At 44.0% G+C, this 17,349-nt stretch overlaps 1 protein-coding gene across 1 annotated transcript; it reads left to right on the top strand.

The window, feature by feature from the left end:
• The first annotated feature begins 3,628 nt into the window (after positions 1-3,628).
• Positions 3,629-8,331, top strand: LOC149744211 (uncharacterized). Its single transcript, XM_089904902.1, has 3 exons — positions 3,629-5,572; positions 6,106-6,325; positions 7,628-8,331. Exons 1-3 carry the CDS (start codon positions 4,621-4,623, stop codon positions 7,638-7,640), a joined length of 1,185 nt encoding a protein of 394 aa, XP_089761028.1. The 5' UTR covers positions 3,629-4,620; the 3' UTR covers positions 7,641-8,331.
• Positions 8,332-17,349: the final 9,018 nt, after the last annotated feature.

Raw genomic sequence — 17,349 nt, forward strand, 5'->3', positions numbered from 1 at the left:
TTGCATATTATCCCCTCAGCAGATAACATGATTTGCAAATATTTTCTTCTGCTTCACAGGTCAGTTGCCTTTTCATTTTGTTGATTATTTCCTTTGCTGTGCAGAAGCTTTCTAGTTTGATGTAGTCCACTTGTTTATTTTTGTTGCCTTTGTTTTGGTGTCATTTCAAAAAAAATCATTGCCATAACCTATGTCAAGGAGCTTACCCCTGTGTTTTCCTCGAGGAGTTTTACAGATTCAGGCCTTACGTTTAAGTCTTTAATCCATTTTGAGTTCATTTTGGGGTATGGTGTAAGATAAGGGTCCAACATAGTATCTTTGCCCGTGGATATCCAGTTTTCTAGCACCATTTATTGAAGAGACTATCCTGTCCTCATTGTGTGTTCTTGAGTTCTTGTCAAATAGTTGAGCATGTATGTGTGGGTTTATTTCTGGGCTCTATATTTTGATCCATTGGTCTTTGTATATATCTGTTCTTATGCCAGTACCATACTGTTTTGCTTACTGTACCTTTGTAATATAATGAAATCAGGAACCATGATGCCTCCAGGTTTGTTATTTGTGGGGTGGTTCATCCAAAGGTACAAATGATCAGTTATAAGATGAATACATTCTATGGATCTAATGCACAGCATGCTATTTTAATTTAAGATATTGTATGGTATGATGGAGACTTGCTGAGAGAGTAGATCTTAGTTTTATCCCACACACCACCCCCAAGAAACCTTTAGCTATGTGAGGTGATAGATGTATTAATCAGTTTGACAGGGATAATCATTTAACAATGTATACATACATCAGGCATCACACTGTTCACCTTGAATATACAAATTTTATTTGTAAATTATACTTCCATAAAGTTGGAGGGGATGGGAGGAATGTGTGTCCTGTTCACATGGAAAAAATTAATTACTATAAACTGTCAGAGGTAAAGCACAGGATTTGGGTTACTGGAAAAAATATTCTTAGTCCGTTGTCTTCAATAAACTCAATTAGCGAAAGGAAACAATGATCAAAGAACTAGCAAACAATGAGAAAGATGTATCCCAAAGAGATAGAAATTATAAATAGGGACAAAGTAAAAGTTCTTCAGCTGAAAAGCACAGTAAGTGAAATGAGAAATTAATAAAAGAAGTCCAACAGCAAATTTGACCAGGAGAAAAAGAATCAGTGAATTTTAAAAGGTTAGTTGAAATATCCAGTCTCTGAAAAGGAAAAGAGGAGCAGGAAAAGCAAAGAATGAAGAATAATGAGCAAAGCCTATGAGACTCACGTGCATCAGCAAGCTTATCAATGTACACATAATGACAGTTGCAGAGGCAGAGGAGAGAGAGAAAGGGGCAGGAAATCTTTGAAGAAATGATGCCAGAAAACCTCCAAAATCGGAGGAAAGACATGAATCTACACACCCAATAAGTTCTACAAACTCCAAGCAGGATAAAATCAGAGATCCCCACCTAGGCACATCATGATCAAATTATCAAAAGTCAAAGACAAAGAGTGAACCTTGAAAACAGCAATAGAAACCACTCCCCATATACAAGTAATCCTCAGTAATATTTGTGCCCATTTCTCTACAGAAACCATAGAGGACAGATGGAACTGGAATGACATATTAAAAGCGTAGAACAAATGAACAGAAAATACAGTAATTGAGGAGTGAAGGAACAAAAAAAGACTGACATGTGGAAAATAAATAGGAAAATGTCAGGAAAACTCTTTCCTTGTCAGTAATCAATACAATAACCATAGATAAAACTGTTCAACGAAAAGACAGCACCAGTGAGTGAACTTCAGGCAGTCACCTTAGCGCTGGATGCTCTGGCCAACAGTTAGCACCATCTGCACGTTTTCATAGACAATCAGGCCATTGTCGTCGGTCTGGCTGTCTGGTCTGGCCCATGGCAGCAACGACGTTTCCTTGTGTAAAACTGTCCCCTTTGGGGTAAAGAGCCCTGGGAATCTCTTGGCCCACAGACTCCCAAATTATAAATCCAGGTCACACATGTCTCTACATATACTAAAGCCACTATGCAGGGCTCTGCCAAGACCCTCCTTACCGGCTTCGGAGTTCCGGGCCTTATTGATGGTGACCGAGGCATGCATTTTACTTCTCAGGATACACCACGCTGGGCTCTTGAACGGCCTTCAGTAGACCTTTTGCCTCCCTACCCGGCCTTAGGCGGCAGGACTCAGAGTTCCAGAGTGGCTTACTTCCACAAGTTCAAATTCCATTACACGAAAATGGCACATTTCAGTCGCCAGTCACACGCCAGAGGTGAATTGTAGTATAGGGTCTGACTGCATCCTATGATGTTTGACCGCTGAGGGCTTTTAAACGTCAACCCTCCCTCTTCCCCAACGCCCTACACTCCACTTTCTCCTTTGGCACGGTTGTAGGGTGGAGGGCAGGAGGAGTGGGCGTCAAACTACACTAGCTACTGCCAGCACAAGGGAACTGTCATGCTGGCCCCATCCACTAATCACAGTAGAACTCCCAAAGCAATTTCTTCCTTTCCTGACTCTGTGAAGTCTTTTTTGGAGCAGCTTGAAAAGGCTGCCCTGCTCTCCCCCCAGAAGCCTCCTCATGTAAGGAATACACTTTGCATCGCGTCTTGGTAGTGTGTGTGTGGGTGGTGTCACCAGTCTTGATTGACTTTTGAACCCAACTTGGGGTAGGAGTCCATACTCCTACTCAGGGTGGCAACAACAGCTCTTCTCGCCAACCTTCCCGGGAGCGCTCTGCAGAATGTGTGCTTCCCATCTGTGATACTTTAGGGTCTGTCAAATTAGGTGTCCTGGATCCCAAGGCGGTGTGCTTACTGGAAGTAAGGGACATAGCTTATGTTCTCCTGAACGTGAAGTTACAGCTAACATCCAGTCTTGCTTCTGTGCCCAGCGACAGTAGTAAATGGGATTAGCATGAAATAGTTGTCGATTGCTTCCTCGTTTTCAGCATTCGTTACCCTTGACCACTCGGCTAAGTGGGGCTGAGTACAACAAAAAGTCTCGGACTGGGCTTCCCTGGTGGCGCAGTGGTTGAGAGTCCGCCTGCCGATGCAGGGGACACGGGTTCGTGCCCCGGTCTGGGAGGATCCCACATGCCGCGGAGCGGCTGGGCCCGTGAGCCATGGCCGCTGAGCCTGCACGTCCAGAGCCTGTGCTCCGCGGCGGGAGAGGCCACAACAGTGAGAGGACCGCGTACCGCAAAAGAAAAAAAAAGTCTCGGACTGTTGAGCGAGAAATGATTCTAGGAAGCCTGTCCTGTTAATGTCTGCCATGCTGTATTAGTCTGCTCAGGCTGCCCTAACAAAATGCCATAGGCTGGGCGGCTTAAACAAGACATTTATTTATTTCCTACAGTTCTGGAGGCTAGGAAGCCCAAGGTCAGGGTGCCAGCATGGTGGAGTTCTTGGTGAGGGCCCTCGTTTTGGCTTGAAAATAGCCACCTTCTTCCTGTGGCTTCACGTTGGGGTGGTGGGCGGAGAGCACCATCTATGGTCTCTTCCTGTAAGGGCAGTAATCCCAATGTGTAGACCCCAGCCTCCTGACCTTCACAACTGAATGACCTACCAAAGACCCAGTCTCCAAATACCATCTCCTGGGGGCGGGGTGGGGTGGGGGATGGGCTTCATCGTATGAATTTGGGAGGCAGGGGGTGTACACAATCCAGTGCAGAGCAGGTGCTCAGCCCAGTCTTTAAAACAAGTATCTCTCTGTGCGTGTTTGTCTCTGTCTCTGTGTGTCTCTGTCTCTCTTCCCTCTCTCTCACTGTCTTCATTTCTTGGAGGCTGCAAGTGAATTGGGGAGCCCTGATGAAACACTGTCCAGCTCCTGTCTTTATTGCTTCTTCCACTCTCCATTCTCACTGCATCCATATTGACTTTGTATGTCCTTTTCTAAGTAGTCTTAACAGCATTAAAACCTCCAAATTCTCTTGCTCTCTCTTGTGGGAGGTTTTAAGCATTGCTGAGATTTGATCTATACACCTTCTCTCTCTCTCATTTTTGAACTAAGTGTGTCTCTATCAGCGTGAGCTGCCCCAGGGTGGCAATTGGGGAACACATGCAGGTTCCCATACCCCAGGGTGCCGCCCTTTAGGGACATTGTAGTTTTGCGCTTGCAGTGGTGGAATGAAAAGGAAGGGATTCCTGTGCGCTCACAGAGGCTCAGGGTGAGCTGGGCCTTTAAGGCCTCCAGGGAAGCTGAAGACCTTGATCACTCATTGGACGGTGGTGCTGTCAATCCTTGGCTGCTGGCAAATGAGCTTAGAGCTGGCGCTGGAGGAAGTGGCCCTTCGTTGACCCTTCTAAAGTCCGCCTCCCGTCGCCAGCCAGTCAGGCTCTTTCCCGCCCTGTGCCCATGTTCACAGCGGCCTCGTCCCAGTCTCGCTGCGGTGCTCCGCGGGCAGGCCGTCTGCCCTTCCCGTAGCGGGGCCCCCAGAGGCATCTTCGCCTTATCCTGTCCCCTATGTAGCCAGCTTCTCTGCAGCCCCCATTCCATCCCAGAGGTCCCGCCGCCAACAGCGTCCTCTCCCTCAGCGACACTCATCCCAGCTTCCGCCATTTTCCCCACGGTCGTCACTGCAGCCCGATCCGTGTCTGGCGTGTCCCTCCTGCCATGTCTGCCACAGAGGAGCACGGGCTAATCCCAGGTGGCCAGGACGGAGCTGGTGGCGGGGCGGGTGGTGACCCCAGTCGCCTCGGGGTCCGTGCATCCCCTTCGGGAGGGATGGATGGAGTCGAGGGGGCTGCGGCCCTTCTGGCCTCCCTGAGGCCCTCCAGAGCCCTTGGCGGGGAGGATGGTGGGCAGGAGGCCGCCCAGGCCGCAGTGGAAGAAGACTGGGATATAGAGCTGGTGGAGGAGGAGGAGGAGGCGGATGAAGAGGAGGAGGAAGAGGAAGAGGAAGAAGAAGAGACGGAGGAGGAGGAGGAGGAGGAAGAGTTTGAATTAGACATCGAGGACCAGGAGGAGGATGAGTACCAGTCAGAAGAGGGGGACGAAACTGAGGAGGAGGAGGAGGAGGAGGAAGAGACAGAGGAGGAGGATGAAGAGATGGAAGAGGAGGAGGAGGAGATGCAGATGTTGGAAGACACGGAAGAAGACATGGAGGGGATGGAGGAGACGGAGGAGGAGGAGGAGGAAGAGTTTAGTTTAGACATCGAGGACCAGGAGGAGGATGTGTACCAGTCAGAAGAGGGGGACGAAACTGCGGAGGAGGTTGAGGAGGACGAAGAGACAGAAGAGGAGGACGAGAATGGGCAGGAGGGCGCGGGAGTGGACGCGGGCCACGGGGCCTCTGCGACGCGTTCTAAGTCCCTGCTCCGGAATCTGGTCCATTGCCATCCGCAGCCCAGGCACTACAACTACCGTGTCCTGGTCGGGCCCCGCACCGGCTGCGTGATGGTCAGGCGCCGCTGCCGATGGCCCATGGACCCTGCAGAGGATGCCGCTCCTCCTCAGGGGCAGGAAGACCTGGGAGAGGCAGGTGAGGTCTGGCGGAGCAAGTATCAGACTGAGCTGGGCATCGGCCTCAAAGGCAGGCCTCGCTCAGCGCTGGCCTCTGGCGGTTAGGCAGCAGATGAAAGCTCTCAAAAACCTTCAGGCACGTTATGCACAAGTTGAAGCCCAATTCTCTAAAGACCTTTAGGATCTTGAGAAAAAGTATGCTGCCTTCTACCACCCGAGGGGCAAACAAATGGCATACCTCACTTTTGGCTGACGGGCTTCTAAAAATGTAAAGATTCTCAGTAGGATGACCTGAGAAAATGATGAAATGGCACAGGGGAACTTTTCAGTGGTTGAGGAATCAATGAGCTTCGCGGTAGAATTTGTCTTTAAATGGGGTGAACATTTTCCAGTGAGGTTCTGGCAGAAACATACAAACATGCTCTCAGGATCAGACGATTTCGATCCCTTCTCCAAAGGGCCAGAAATAATCAGCAGCAGTGTGTGAGATCTGCTGGAAAGAGGGGGAACGTGTTGTGAAAACTGTCAAGCAGCAGAAGTGCGAGGGCCATGGAAGTGTTGTATCAACCAGTAGGAGCATGGCCAGCTATTCTTTTTACTTATTTATTTATTTTCTGACATATTTCTCTTCTCCAGATCCTCCCGAGGGCAGAGAACTAGATTCTGCTGCTGACTTTAAATCGGGAAATGTTGTCCACCACCTTGTGATGCCAAAGTCCGTATCATTCGACCCTAAAGAAGAGAGTGAACATCAGTATGAAAACGCTGATGAAGAGAAAGAGGATGGAAATGAGGAACCAGAAGAAGGACCCAAACTGGATATGGTCTCAGCAGAGGGCAGCTCTGGAGAATACAGGTATTATTGTATAGTGCAAGCATTCCCGACATATACCTGTTACTAACAGCTTTATGTTTTGTTTTGTTTACATCCTTAATCTACCTTTTGTTTATCTTTTTAACATCTTTATTGGAGTATAATTGCTTTACAGTGGTGTGTTAGTTTCTGCTTTATAACAAAGTGAATCAGCTCTAGTATACCTATATCCCCATTTCTCTTCCCTCTTGCATCTCCCTCCCACCCTCCCTATCCCACCCCTCTAGGTGGTCACAGAGTTCCGAACTGATCTCCCTGTGCTATGCAGCTGCTTCCCACTAGCTATCTATCATGTTTTTAATAATTTTTGTAAAGTAAATAAGAAAAAATTGATGAAGTTTAATTTTGGAAAAACAGTTCAATGTTAATAATGTACTTGTATTCTAGATGGTACAGAAGGAAGTGTGTTCTGAAATGTATTTCATTTACAGCCACAAGTTCTTTGTCCTGTAGCCTTAAGACTACTACAGATGGGAAATTTATCAGACCTGGAAATAGAGACCTATATTTTTTTAGAGGTCTAAAATATAGAGACCTATATATTTAGAGAGTGGCCATGAGGAGAAGCAACTAAAGCGACCAAGCTGTGCACTGGCTGAACCTTCATCACCTGGCCACAGAAATGGAGTCTCTTGGAATAACAATGCCTTTGAGAAGGTGACTGCTTACAAAGTAGTAAAAAGTTAAGGATTTCAAATAAGACTGCATTTCATGAGTAATTCACAAATATTACTTCAATTTAGATTTTTTATTCAAAAGAAAAGAAAATTAGCCATAGTAAGATTATTGGCTATCACTGAGTTGGTAATTCAATCTTAGTTTCTCTTTCTTCTACCCGTTCATCTTTTCCTTTCTCTCTCTCATCTCTCTCTCTCTCGCACTATCACACTCTTTCTTTCTCCCTTTCTTAATTTTTGCACCTGCGGATGTTTGATAAGAGCCTCTTTCTCATTTTACAGATACGGAAACCGGAGGTCTGGGAATATAAGGGATTTATGATTTGTGTAAAGAGCATAGGCTCTTAAGGTGGAAAGACATTTAAATCACAGAGTGGCCTTTCAAGAACAAAAACTAGCATTTATAGTGGTGGGCAAGAGATAGATGAGGTTGGTGTGATGAAATGATGTGCACCCTGACAACCAAGGTTCTGGGTTACACGAAGAAAACGTTTTGTTTTCTCCTTGGAGAGCCAACAGATATTCATAGTATTGACTCCTATTTAGAAAGTCCCTGGTGTATGCTATTGGTGTACAATTGTTAATTGACTCCTATCTCATCCTACAGTTGGAAGGCATAAAAAGAAGTGGACAGCGAAAGAAAAGACGAATTTGTTCTTCACGGATTTTCTAGTTTTCATTAGCCCACAATACAAATGTTGTTTCAAAGTTCAACATCCCAAAATGATATTAACTGACATCTGACTTTATTCTTACCTTTGACAGATAAATTTGACAGTATTGTTCACATTGAAAATAAAAGCTTGTTTGACATGAATAAGCTGCAGAGTTCGGTTTTTTTTACATAAAAAGCACTGACTCCAATGTATCTTGGTTCTATTTATTTCGGCCCGCCTTACTGTCATTGAAAGGGATTTCTTTCAACTATTTGGTAAGCCTGTTTGACATCCCTTTATAGCAGCCTCAAATAAAGTGAAATATTAGATTATAAACAACTTGTGTGGCAATAGAGATGGTGGCCCAGCCTCCAGTGTATGTTTTTGAAAGAAACTGATGGATGACCTAGCTTGCCTGGAGACCAGATGGTGCTAGTGGCCTGCCATGGAGCAGCAGCATCAGCATCAGCTGGGAACGTGTTTGAAATGCAAATTCTCAGACCCTGCTCCAGACCTGCTGAATTGGATATTCTGAAGGTAGGCTGCTAGCCCTCAGGTTTTAACAAGTCCTCCAAGTGCTACTGAAGCACACTAAAGTTTCAGAACCACTGCCTTAGAGCAATGCGGGAAACGTTTAACTACACCCATAGTAGGACCAGCCTTAATTCACTGACTTGGTACTATTGCAGGTAAACAACAGGATGGTAAGATCTGGACTGAGGAAGACACTAGAATTCTCAGGGGCCTGAGACACAAAGACCTCCCGGAGGGATGTGTCAGTTTCCTAAGGTTACCGTAAGAAATTACCACAAAGCAGGTGACTTAAAACAACCGAAATTTATTCTCTCACCGTTCTGGAGGCCAGAAGTCTGAGGTCAAGGTGTCGCCAGGGTTGGTTCCTTCTGGAGGCTCGCAGGAAGGATCTGTTCCATGCCTCTCTCCTAGTTGCTGGTGGTTGTTGTCAGTCCTTGGCATCATTCAGCTTGTATATGCACGATTCCAATCTCTTTCTTCATCTTTACATAGTGTTTTCCCCTGTGTCTCTGTTTCTGTGTTCTTTCTCTTCTTATAAGGACACCAGTCATATTGGATCAAGGGCCCACCCTAATCCAGTATGACCTCATCTGATCTTTATTACACCTGCAAATACCCTCTTTCCAAATAAGGTCACATTTACAGGTTCTGGGGGTCAAGACCTCAACATGTCTTTTGCGGGGACACAATTCAGCTTATAACAAGGGGCAAAGATTCAGTAGTGGAAGGGACGAATAGATAAAGGAGAAACCTAGTTCCAAAACAATAAAAGCATTATGATACCATGCACATATGAAGTTTAAAGACATGCAAAATTACTAGGTTGATTATAGATACATCTATTTGTAGTAAAAGGCATACACAGGAGTAATGCATACATATGAAGTATCCAGAAAGGTGTGTATGAGAACAATAAACTTATTTAAGACTGGTTAAACCTATGGAAAAAGATGGAGAATTCAGTTGGGGAGAGGTACACTGGGTTTCAATTTTATTTGTAAGCTTATGTTTCTTAAGACGGCTGATGGTTGCATGGGTGTAGCATTTTCTGGGCCTTTGTCGAGGTCTGAAATATGTCCTAATTTAAAGAAAATTAAAAGAGGAAATGGGCCTAGTATCTGGAACCTCTTTAAGGGAAAAAAGTGAAGTGGTACTTGAGCAGAGTAGAGGATCAGAGAAGGGGAAGACCAGGGGTTTGAGGGTAGAAGGCCTTATTTCTATATTTAGTTAAGGCTGCTTGAGAGCTTGCTAGTTAGCATCAATACCGCTTTCTGTTTTCTATGCTAGTTCCTCACATATGCAGTGTAGATTAACATTATTTATTTATGTGTGTATCTCCCCAGCTCCCTAAAGTGTGAGCTTCTGACTTGTTCGGAACGTAAAGGCTTTTATTGATTTCTCTCTCCTAAAGCACTGTGTTTTCTTCTCCGTAGACGCTTGATAAAGGTCTGTTAAAGTGAAGTGAGTGTAAGGTATCCACAACCGTTTCCCCTGTCACTGGTGTTGACATTTAAAAATGCATTATCATGTAGTAACACAGAGTATTCCTCATGGCTAGAACAACAACAACAAAAGGCACAAGGCCTTTTGTCACTATTGTTTAATGAAAGAACAGTCCAAGTAGAAATTTATCCATGTAGGGTCCCTGGAAAGTCCTCAAATTGGTTTGGTTCCGTATGGTTCATGCCATGCCAGCAGGGAGCGTGTGTGTGTATTTCTGTGTTAATATACTTAGCGTATTAACTATAGTTAATAGTTAATATTAAAGGGCTTTACCTGGGCTGAAGAATTTTTGGAGGCTCACTTTATTTATTTATACTTTTTTTTTGGCCACGTCATGTGGCATGCAGGATATTAGATCCCCGAACAGGGTTGGAACCCGTGCCCCCTGCATTGGGAGCAGAGCATTAACCACTGGACTGCCAGGGAAGTCCCAGGAGGTTCACTTTAGAGAAATGCATGCACACCTCTTTTTGAGATAAGCCTTTTTTGGTGCATGCTCGGAGTCCATGTCCCTGGCCCTTACCGAGCTCCAGTTACCTAGGGCCCTGAATTTACTCCCCAGGTGGCCCCATGTCCCAAGCCCCAAGAGGCATGTGTGTTCCTCTTCACTGGGTCTGTGCTCTGAGGGCTGAGTGGCACTGTCAGTGTTATACTCTCAGGGCTGAGAGGTACCTTGAGGTGAAAGCTGCGTATCCAGGTAACAGGACAAGTGGGCTACGTTATCCACATGGATGCACCTGAAGCCCCTCATGTTGAGGGAGGAAGCTCAGGCTTGCTGCTCTGAGGGTTTGCTGTAGCTCTAACATATCAGACTTCTCTGAGTCTCTGAGAGACGGTCCCTAAATCAATCAGGGACAAATCCTGTATTTCCTAATCCTGCGTGGCACGGCCATAAAAAAATAAAATAGGGAGAAACCCCAAACCAGATCAATGGTGACAGGAGGGAGAGACAGAAGAGGGAGAGTGCAGATGTGCAGAAAATAGCGAGGCCAAGGAATCGGAGGGCTCAGTGAGATAAAAGAGCACATGTAGAGAGAGTAGAAGAATGAGAGAGCAGCATGTCTAGGGGCTTGCGGTCCAACACTAGGATATTTTCATTTTAGATGTGAGAGGTAGAGTAGTTTAGGGTGAAGAATAAACCAGAGTGTGTCTGTGAGAGTTTGGCTAGTATGTTGTACAGATGTTCACTGGAATTGAGAACGTCCAATTGTTGAGTGATTGATGTGGAAGTTGGAGTCATCTGGACTGAGGGAGTTACAGAAGGTGGCGTAGCAGGATAGCTTAAACCTCAAGGATAAATGTTATGACTGTAGGGACTGATAGATACGTTAACAATGAGAGCTGGAGATTTTAACCCACCACTCTCAGAACGTGAAAGTCCAAGCAAACAGAAATAAGCAGTGATATCAAAGGCCTAAACACAATAATAAATTTGAGCTATTAGATAATATAAAAGTTTATAGCCAACAAACAGAGAACATAAATTCTTTTGAGCATATTGACCGTTTACAGAAATAGACCTTAAGAAGAAAAAGGAAGCCTCAATAAACTGCAAAGGATCACTAGTGTGAAATCTAGGCTCTCTGATCCTAATGCTTAACGCAGAGGTTAATAACACAGAGATAGCTTTAAAACACCCGAATGTTTGGAAACAAAATAGCATACTACCAACTAATCCTTGGATTGAAGGAAATCAAGAAATATTTAGAACTGAATAACAGGAATATTCAGTATCCCTCAAAGTTTAAGATATATTTACCCTAGGCCCAGTAATACTACCACTAGGCGCTTCGCCTAGAGAACCCCATGCCCATGCAAACCAGATGACAAGGCCAAGGATGCCCAGAGCTGCATTGTTTGTAATAGTCCAAAAGTGGACACAACCCAAGTTCAGAAACTAGTTGGGTAGGTATATGAAGTGATATGTCCATCAGTGGAATGTCATACAGCAAAGGAAATGAACAAACTTGGCTACATACAAGTTGGATGAATCGTATGAATCAAGATAGCAAGCCAAAAAAAAAATAGAAAAGAACAGACACACACAAGAATATATCCTATAGGAGGCCATTTTTACAAAGCACAAAAACAGGCATGCATAAATAAATTACAAGAGCCTACAAAATACCTGGGTGTATGAGGGAAAAGGATGAGAGACTTTTGCACGGGGGGGGGTGGTCATGTTTGGTTTAACTCCAGTAGTAGTTATAATTTCCAAAACTGTTTTCTTGAATAATACCACAGAACTGGTACAATCAGGAGGGTGGAACGTGAGGAAGCCATTGGACCACTCTGTTTCTGCTGAGAGCATCACAAATTTTGGCTTTGAGGCCACATTGCCTCCTTCCTCCATCTATACAAAGCTGATGTCCCATGCCTTGCCTTTTGATACCCACAAAACTAGGAACTGTACCCTGGCACCTCTACTGTTACTGCGGCAGGAGATGCGAAAGTTTCTGAGCCCATGCTCACTAAGAGAAACCAGAAACCACAGAAGAAGCAGCATAGACTCCACCTTCCTGCTCCTACCAACTCTCATGGGGGTTTATTATCTGCTTGGCAGAGGCTAAGTTATGTGTGCAATCCAGGCCATAAGGGCGGGAGTTCAGGAAATGTAGACTTGGCTTGCAACGTCGATCAAGCCTTACCTGCTGTGATTGGGATTGTAATGGAGTCAAGTGAGCTAATCTACGATATTTGCCACAGGATATAAAACTGGAAGTGGGGAAGCCAATTAGGAGGCTATTGGAGTGGTCCACCTGAGAGACGATGGGGACCTGGACCAGAGTGACAAATGCAAAGGTGTTAGAAAGTGGTTGGATTTATGTTTTACTCAGAAAATAGGACTTGTCTATAAATTATGGCAGGGTTGAGGGAAAGACATAAAAGTGTGAAGATTAATACTTCCTTTCACTCGTGCCCCAGACATCCAGTTTTCTTTGCAAACCCTCAAGCCTGGTTCAGGAGCCCCTCTTATGTATATCACTGCACCATGTGTTTTGGAATTCCTTGGCTCATCATCTATATTTCTACTAAAGAGTCGTTTCCCTAGGGGCAGACCGTGTGTGTGGCTCTGCATGGCACAGGACCTGGCATATGGTGCTTTCTCAATAAATACTGTTATCATGAGGAATGGAGGAATACCGCATCACCTTGAGTTCACCAGCTCAGTGACCAGGGGAATTTTTCTGTATTAAGGGGCCCTATAACTCCTTGCTCATTTCCAGTGTTGCCAGATGGGGCTACATCTTCCAGTGTGCATTGTGAACACATTTGGGTAGTCAGAAACTGGAATCCAACCCCAAGGGAGGGGCACGGGACTGAGGCTTACTCAAGTCAACACGCATTATGTTCCGCTAAATTTCCCCTTTGCTCTCCATGGGAGTGATTGCCCTAAGCACACTTATCCCTCATTATAGTAAATCAGAAACACAAAGACATTCTGCATTTTGCCCTGTGCTCCATTGTGAACAAGGCTGTATCCACATGAATATCTGAGACAAAGCTGCTGACAGAAAGGTATAAATGCTGAAGCTGCTCTAGGAGCTACTTGAGAGTCTTAACTGAAAAGTAAAGGGGAAACATTAGTTAGTTTGATATGGACTAAGAGCTTTGAACAAAGTTATAGTTGAAACCACTTACATTCTGTGATGACAACGGAACACAAACTCCAGCCATTAGAAATGATAAGGTAAGGTGATAAGGTGGTTCCATGTCACTCAGGGGTTTGACACCCCTACTGGGTGAGCCAGAAACTGCTTCAGGTTTCCCAAAGAAAAACTATGATGAACAAACAGTTGCTTCACACCTTGTCACTTGTAAATTAAGAGGGTAAAGTAGTACTTTTAAAGTGAATTTATTGTGATTCATTGAGCTTAGAAATTTGTATATTCCTTGGGGTTCTAAACGCTTCCTGGAGCCTGTGTGGGAAAGGGCCTTTTCTCATCTCTGGGATTCCATGACCTTCTAGGTGGGGCAGACACATTTGGGACATATTTTAGGCACTGGCTCCCCCTGGAGTGCAAGGGTTGGAGAACACTTGTAGACACCTCCTCCTGCCCCTAGTCAGGGTCACACAGCTCATCTCAGGACCTATGGATAACAAGGCCAGGCTGCTCCCATGACCCATGTTTCTTCTTCTAGTCGGCTTCAGTGATCCATATTTTTCCTTCTCGTTCGTCGTATTAAGTGGCCAGAAAATAAATGGCCACGTAACTCTAGAAGAAGAAGAGTTTCCATGTTTTGAGCACTGACTGTATGATTGGCCATAATAATTTAGGTGCTTTCCATGAATTAACTCATTGTAGCCTCTGAAGAGGTGCTATTATTATCTTACTCTAGAGAAGAAGAAAGTGAGGCACAGAGAAGCTATGTAAGTTGCTTAAGATTCCACGGCTAGTGAGTGACACAGGTGAAATTCAAACCCAGGCAGTCTGGCTTCAGAGCCTAAGCTCTGACTTCTACTATATCATCTCCCCTCCTGGCTGTGAAATGGGAAGAATAATACCTACCTTACAGAGCTGAAGTGAGGATTAAATTATTATTATTAGCCCTCTGGAGGAGGTTGGCCATTTTCTGATCAGTGGGATGGGGTAGAGAGTACATTTTGTCAATTAAGATCCACACAAAATCCTGAAGGTGAAATAAGTGTTTCCATTTATTTTTAATAAATTCAAAGTGAAGTTGTGTATAAGCAAGGTGCCATAACAATGCATTTCAGTGGAAAGAAGCTCTCTTCATATGTTTGCACTAAATGGAACACAAGAAGGGTCACTCTGACTTCATTTCCATAGCTGACTCCTAAATAGGATCTGCAGGTCCACAGAGAAGCTTTTCCAGACCTAATAGCTCCTGGAATAGGTTCATGCACTTGAAATTCTTCCTTAGCCCAGTCAAGGTGACACATAAAGTTAACCTTCATAATTCCTATGGAGAATACTCACCCCTGTCATAGCCCATGAGATGACATACTTATAGGGTGACGACCTTCCATGTATGACTAAGACAATTTGAACAGCTCCTAGGTGTCAGGGTGCTCTAAGAAATAGATTTGGTAGCAAATGTATTTTATTAATGAAGGATGAAATGGATAACGTTTATAAAATAGTCTTTCATGGTTAAGTCTGAGAAAAAGGTATTCTAAAGACCAGCGTCCAGAGGCCCATCCCCTTGTCTTTATTTCTTCTGCTCCTGCCCAAGGTCAAGATTCATTATCTCTAACTTGGATCCTTAACATAGCCTTCATTCTTTCTGATGTCTTGCACTCTCATTATGATGCGTCTAGGAGTGAATTTCTGTTTTCTCTCCTGATGAGAATTCAATGAGCTTCTAGTATCTGTGGATTGGTGCATTTCATCTGCTCGGGAAAATGTTTGGCCATCATCTTCTTTCCCATTTCTCACTCCTGTCCTTCTAGGATTTAAATTAAATGTATATTAGACTTCTTCACTCTATTCATTGTGTCTCTTATCCTACATTTCTCTTCATAAAATTCACTTCTCCAGGCAGAATTCTGGATGATTTCTTTTGATCTATCTTCTAATTCAATAATTCTCTCTTAGGTTTATTTCTCTTCATCACATTTATCATCATCTAATGATTATGTTTAGCCTTGTGTTGAACGCATCCATTGAACCCTCAATCGTTATATTTTTTTAGTCCTAGATGTCCTATTTGATTCTTTTCCAAATTGGCTATGCCACATTTTAGGATTTTCTGTTCCCTGAGAATATTTTAAAGCTTATTTCTTAATTTTTTGAACTATAGTAGGCCATAGTGATTATAGTCTGGGTCTCATAATTCTGATATCTGAAATATTTTTGAATTTGTTTTCATTGTCTATTTTATCTTTGGGCTGTCTCTTACAATGTATTTTTTTTGCTCATGTGTCCACTTATCTTTGACTATGTGCAAATATATTATTGAAAAATTACTTATCAGACTGATTTCAGGCATGGGAAGACAGAACCTTCCTGCAGAGAGCATTTTCACCTGCTTCTGCTAAATGCCTGGGGTCACTACCTATCCAAGACCACTTTAATCCAAGTTCACGGCTTGAAGTTCCTCGGATCACTCTGGTGATGGATATCTAGACTGCAAGTCCATGCCAGGGCTTGTTGCTTGTGGTTCACCATTATCCCAAAGGGGTAGCCACTTCTTTTCAGCTTAGAGTGGCTGGGGGGCTTATCAGATCTACTCAATGGGGTTGAGGACTTCAACTTTTGGTCTCTTTTCCCATCAGGCCGCCAAAACCACAGCTCAGTGTCACAATTCTTTCTTCTGGATCCAGCTAATGCCCTCAGGCAAAAGTGGCTTTGAGTGCTGGGCTTTCCTATTTGGGTTTTTGCTTTCTTCTAGATTTTAGCCTCAGAGTTTCTTAGCGCTTAATGGAGATAATTTCTTTTCACATTTCACCCAGTATTTTTTAGTTGTCCTCATTGCGATGGTGAGTGCAAATGACTTAGCCTGCCTTTACTCGGAGCAGAAGTGTGCACCACCCTCCTAACTTCTCTCCTTGTCCCCAGTGTCTCTTTCTTCCAGTTCCTCCTCCAGAAAGTAACTGAAAGTTTCTTCTTGATGCTGTTATTTTCCTGCACAAAGCCTCCAAAAGCTTACTGTTGAATGTAAGATAGAAATCAAATTCCTTAGTTTGGACAATCAGATCTAAATCTCTCTTTCTGAGAAACTACTGTATAGCCCAGGGAACTCTACCCAGTACTCTGTGGTGACCTAAATGCAAAGGAAATCTAAAAAAGATGGGATATGTGTATACATATAACCGATTCATGTTGCTGTAAAGCGGAAACTAAGACAACATTGTAAAGCAACTATACTTCAATAAAAATTAATTTCAAAAAAATAATAGATGGAAATGAAAAATGGAGTATGTGGAATAGGTTATGGAGAGAAAGGTTGAAGATGAAAAGTTCTCTGCCAGTCAATCAGAAGACTTTGAACTTTTTAAAGGAAGAAAATGATGTGATTTTATTTGGGTTTACGCATGGCACTTTGTGGGCAGTATGGAAATTGGGTAGGTGTCCTAAAGAGAATGTTTGCATTCCCCCCAAATCTATGTGTTGAAATCCTAATCCCCAAGATAACGGTATAAGATGGTGGGGTGTCTGGGAGGTGCCTAGGTCATAAGGGTGGAACCCTCATGAATGAGATTAGTGCCCTATTTAAGAGGGTCCAGAGAGATTCTTTGCCCCTTCCACCATGTGAGGACATCGTGAAAAGTTGCCATCTATGATCCAGGAAGTGGCCTTCACCAGACACCAAATCTGCTGGTGCCTTGATCTTGGACTAAGCAGTGTCTAGGACTGTGAAAAATAAATGTTTGTTGTTTATAAGTAAAAAAAAAATACAGTAAAAGTCTCCCTCTTAGCTTCAGTTATTCACGGAGGAGGTATTTTATGTGCACTGAATGTGTGGCCCTCATTAGGCCAGGTGCCACCTATTCTTTTGCTTCTTACCTGTTTGGCCTCTTGCCTTACCTCCCAATCCACCTCATACTCTAGATAAACGGGAATATTCACAGTCATGTGTCACAGCTGGGTCAGAACACAGGTGGGCTAACTCCTAGGTCAGTGACCTGTCCTCTACACCCTGATCCCATATTCATGTTTAATTCCATTCA

Source organism: Delphinapterus leucas, chromosome X, assembly GCF_059928025.1.
Source record: "Delphinapterus leucas isolate spDelLeu-1000000601 "Yukka" chromosome X, BTC_Dleu_Yukka2, whole genome shotgun sequence".
NCBI lineage: Eukaryota > Metazoa > Chordata > Mammalia > Artiodactyla > Monodontidae > Delphinapterus > Delphinapterus leucas.

What these genes read in the sequence shown, in the direction of transcription:
- LOC149744211 (XM_089904902.1), top strand. Translation starts at nt 4,621, where the DNA reads ATGTCTGCCACAGAGGAGCACGGGCTAATCCCAGGTGGCCAGGACGGA. An exon ending in AGCGCTGGCCTCTGGCGGTT is followed by an intron (nt 5,573 to 6,105) that starts AGGCAGCAGATG and finishes TCTCTTCTCCAG; the next exon opens with ATCCTCCCGAGGGCAGAGAA.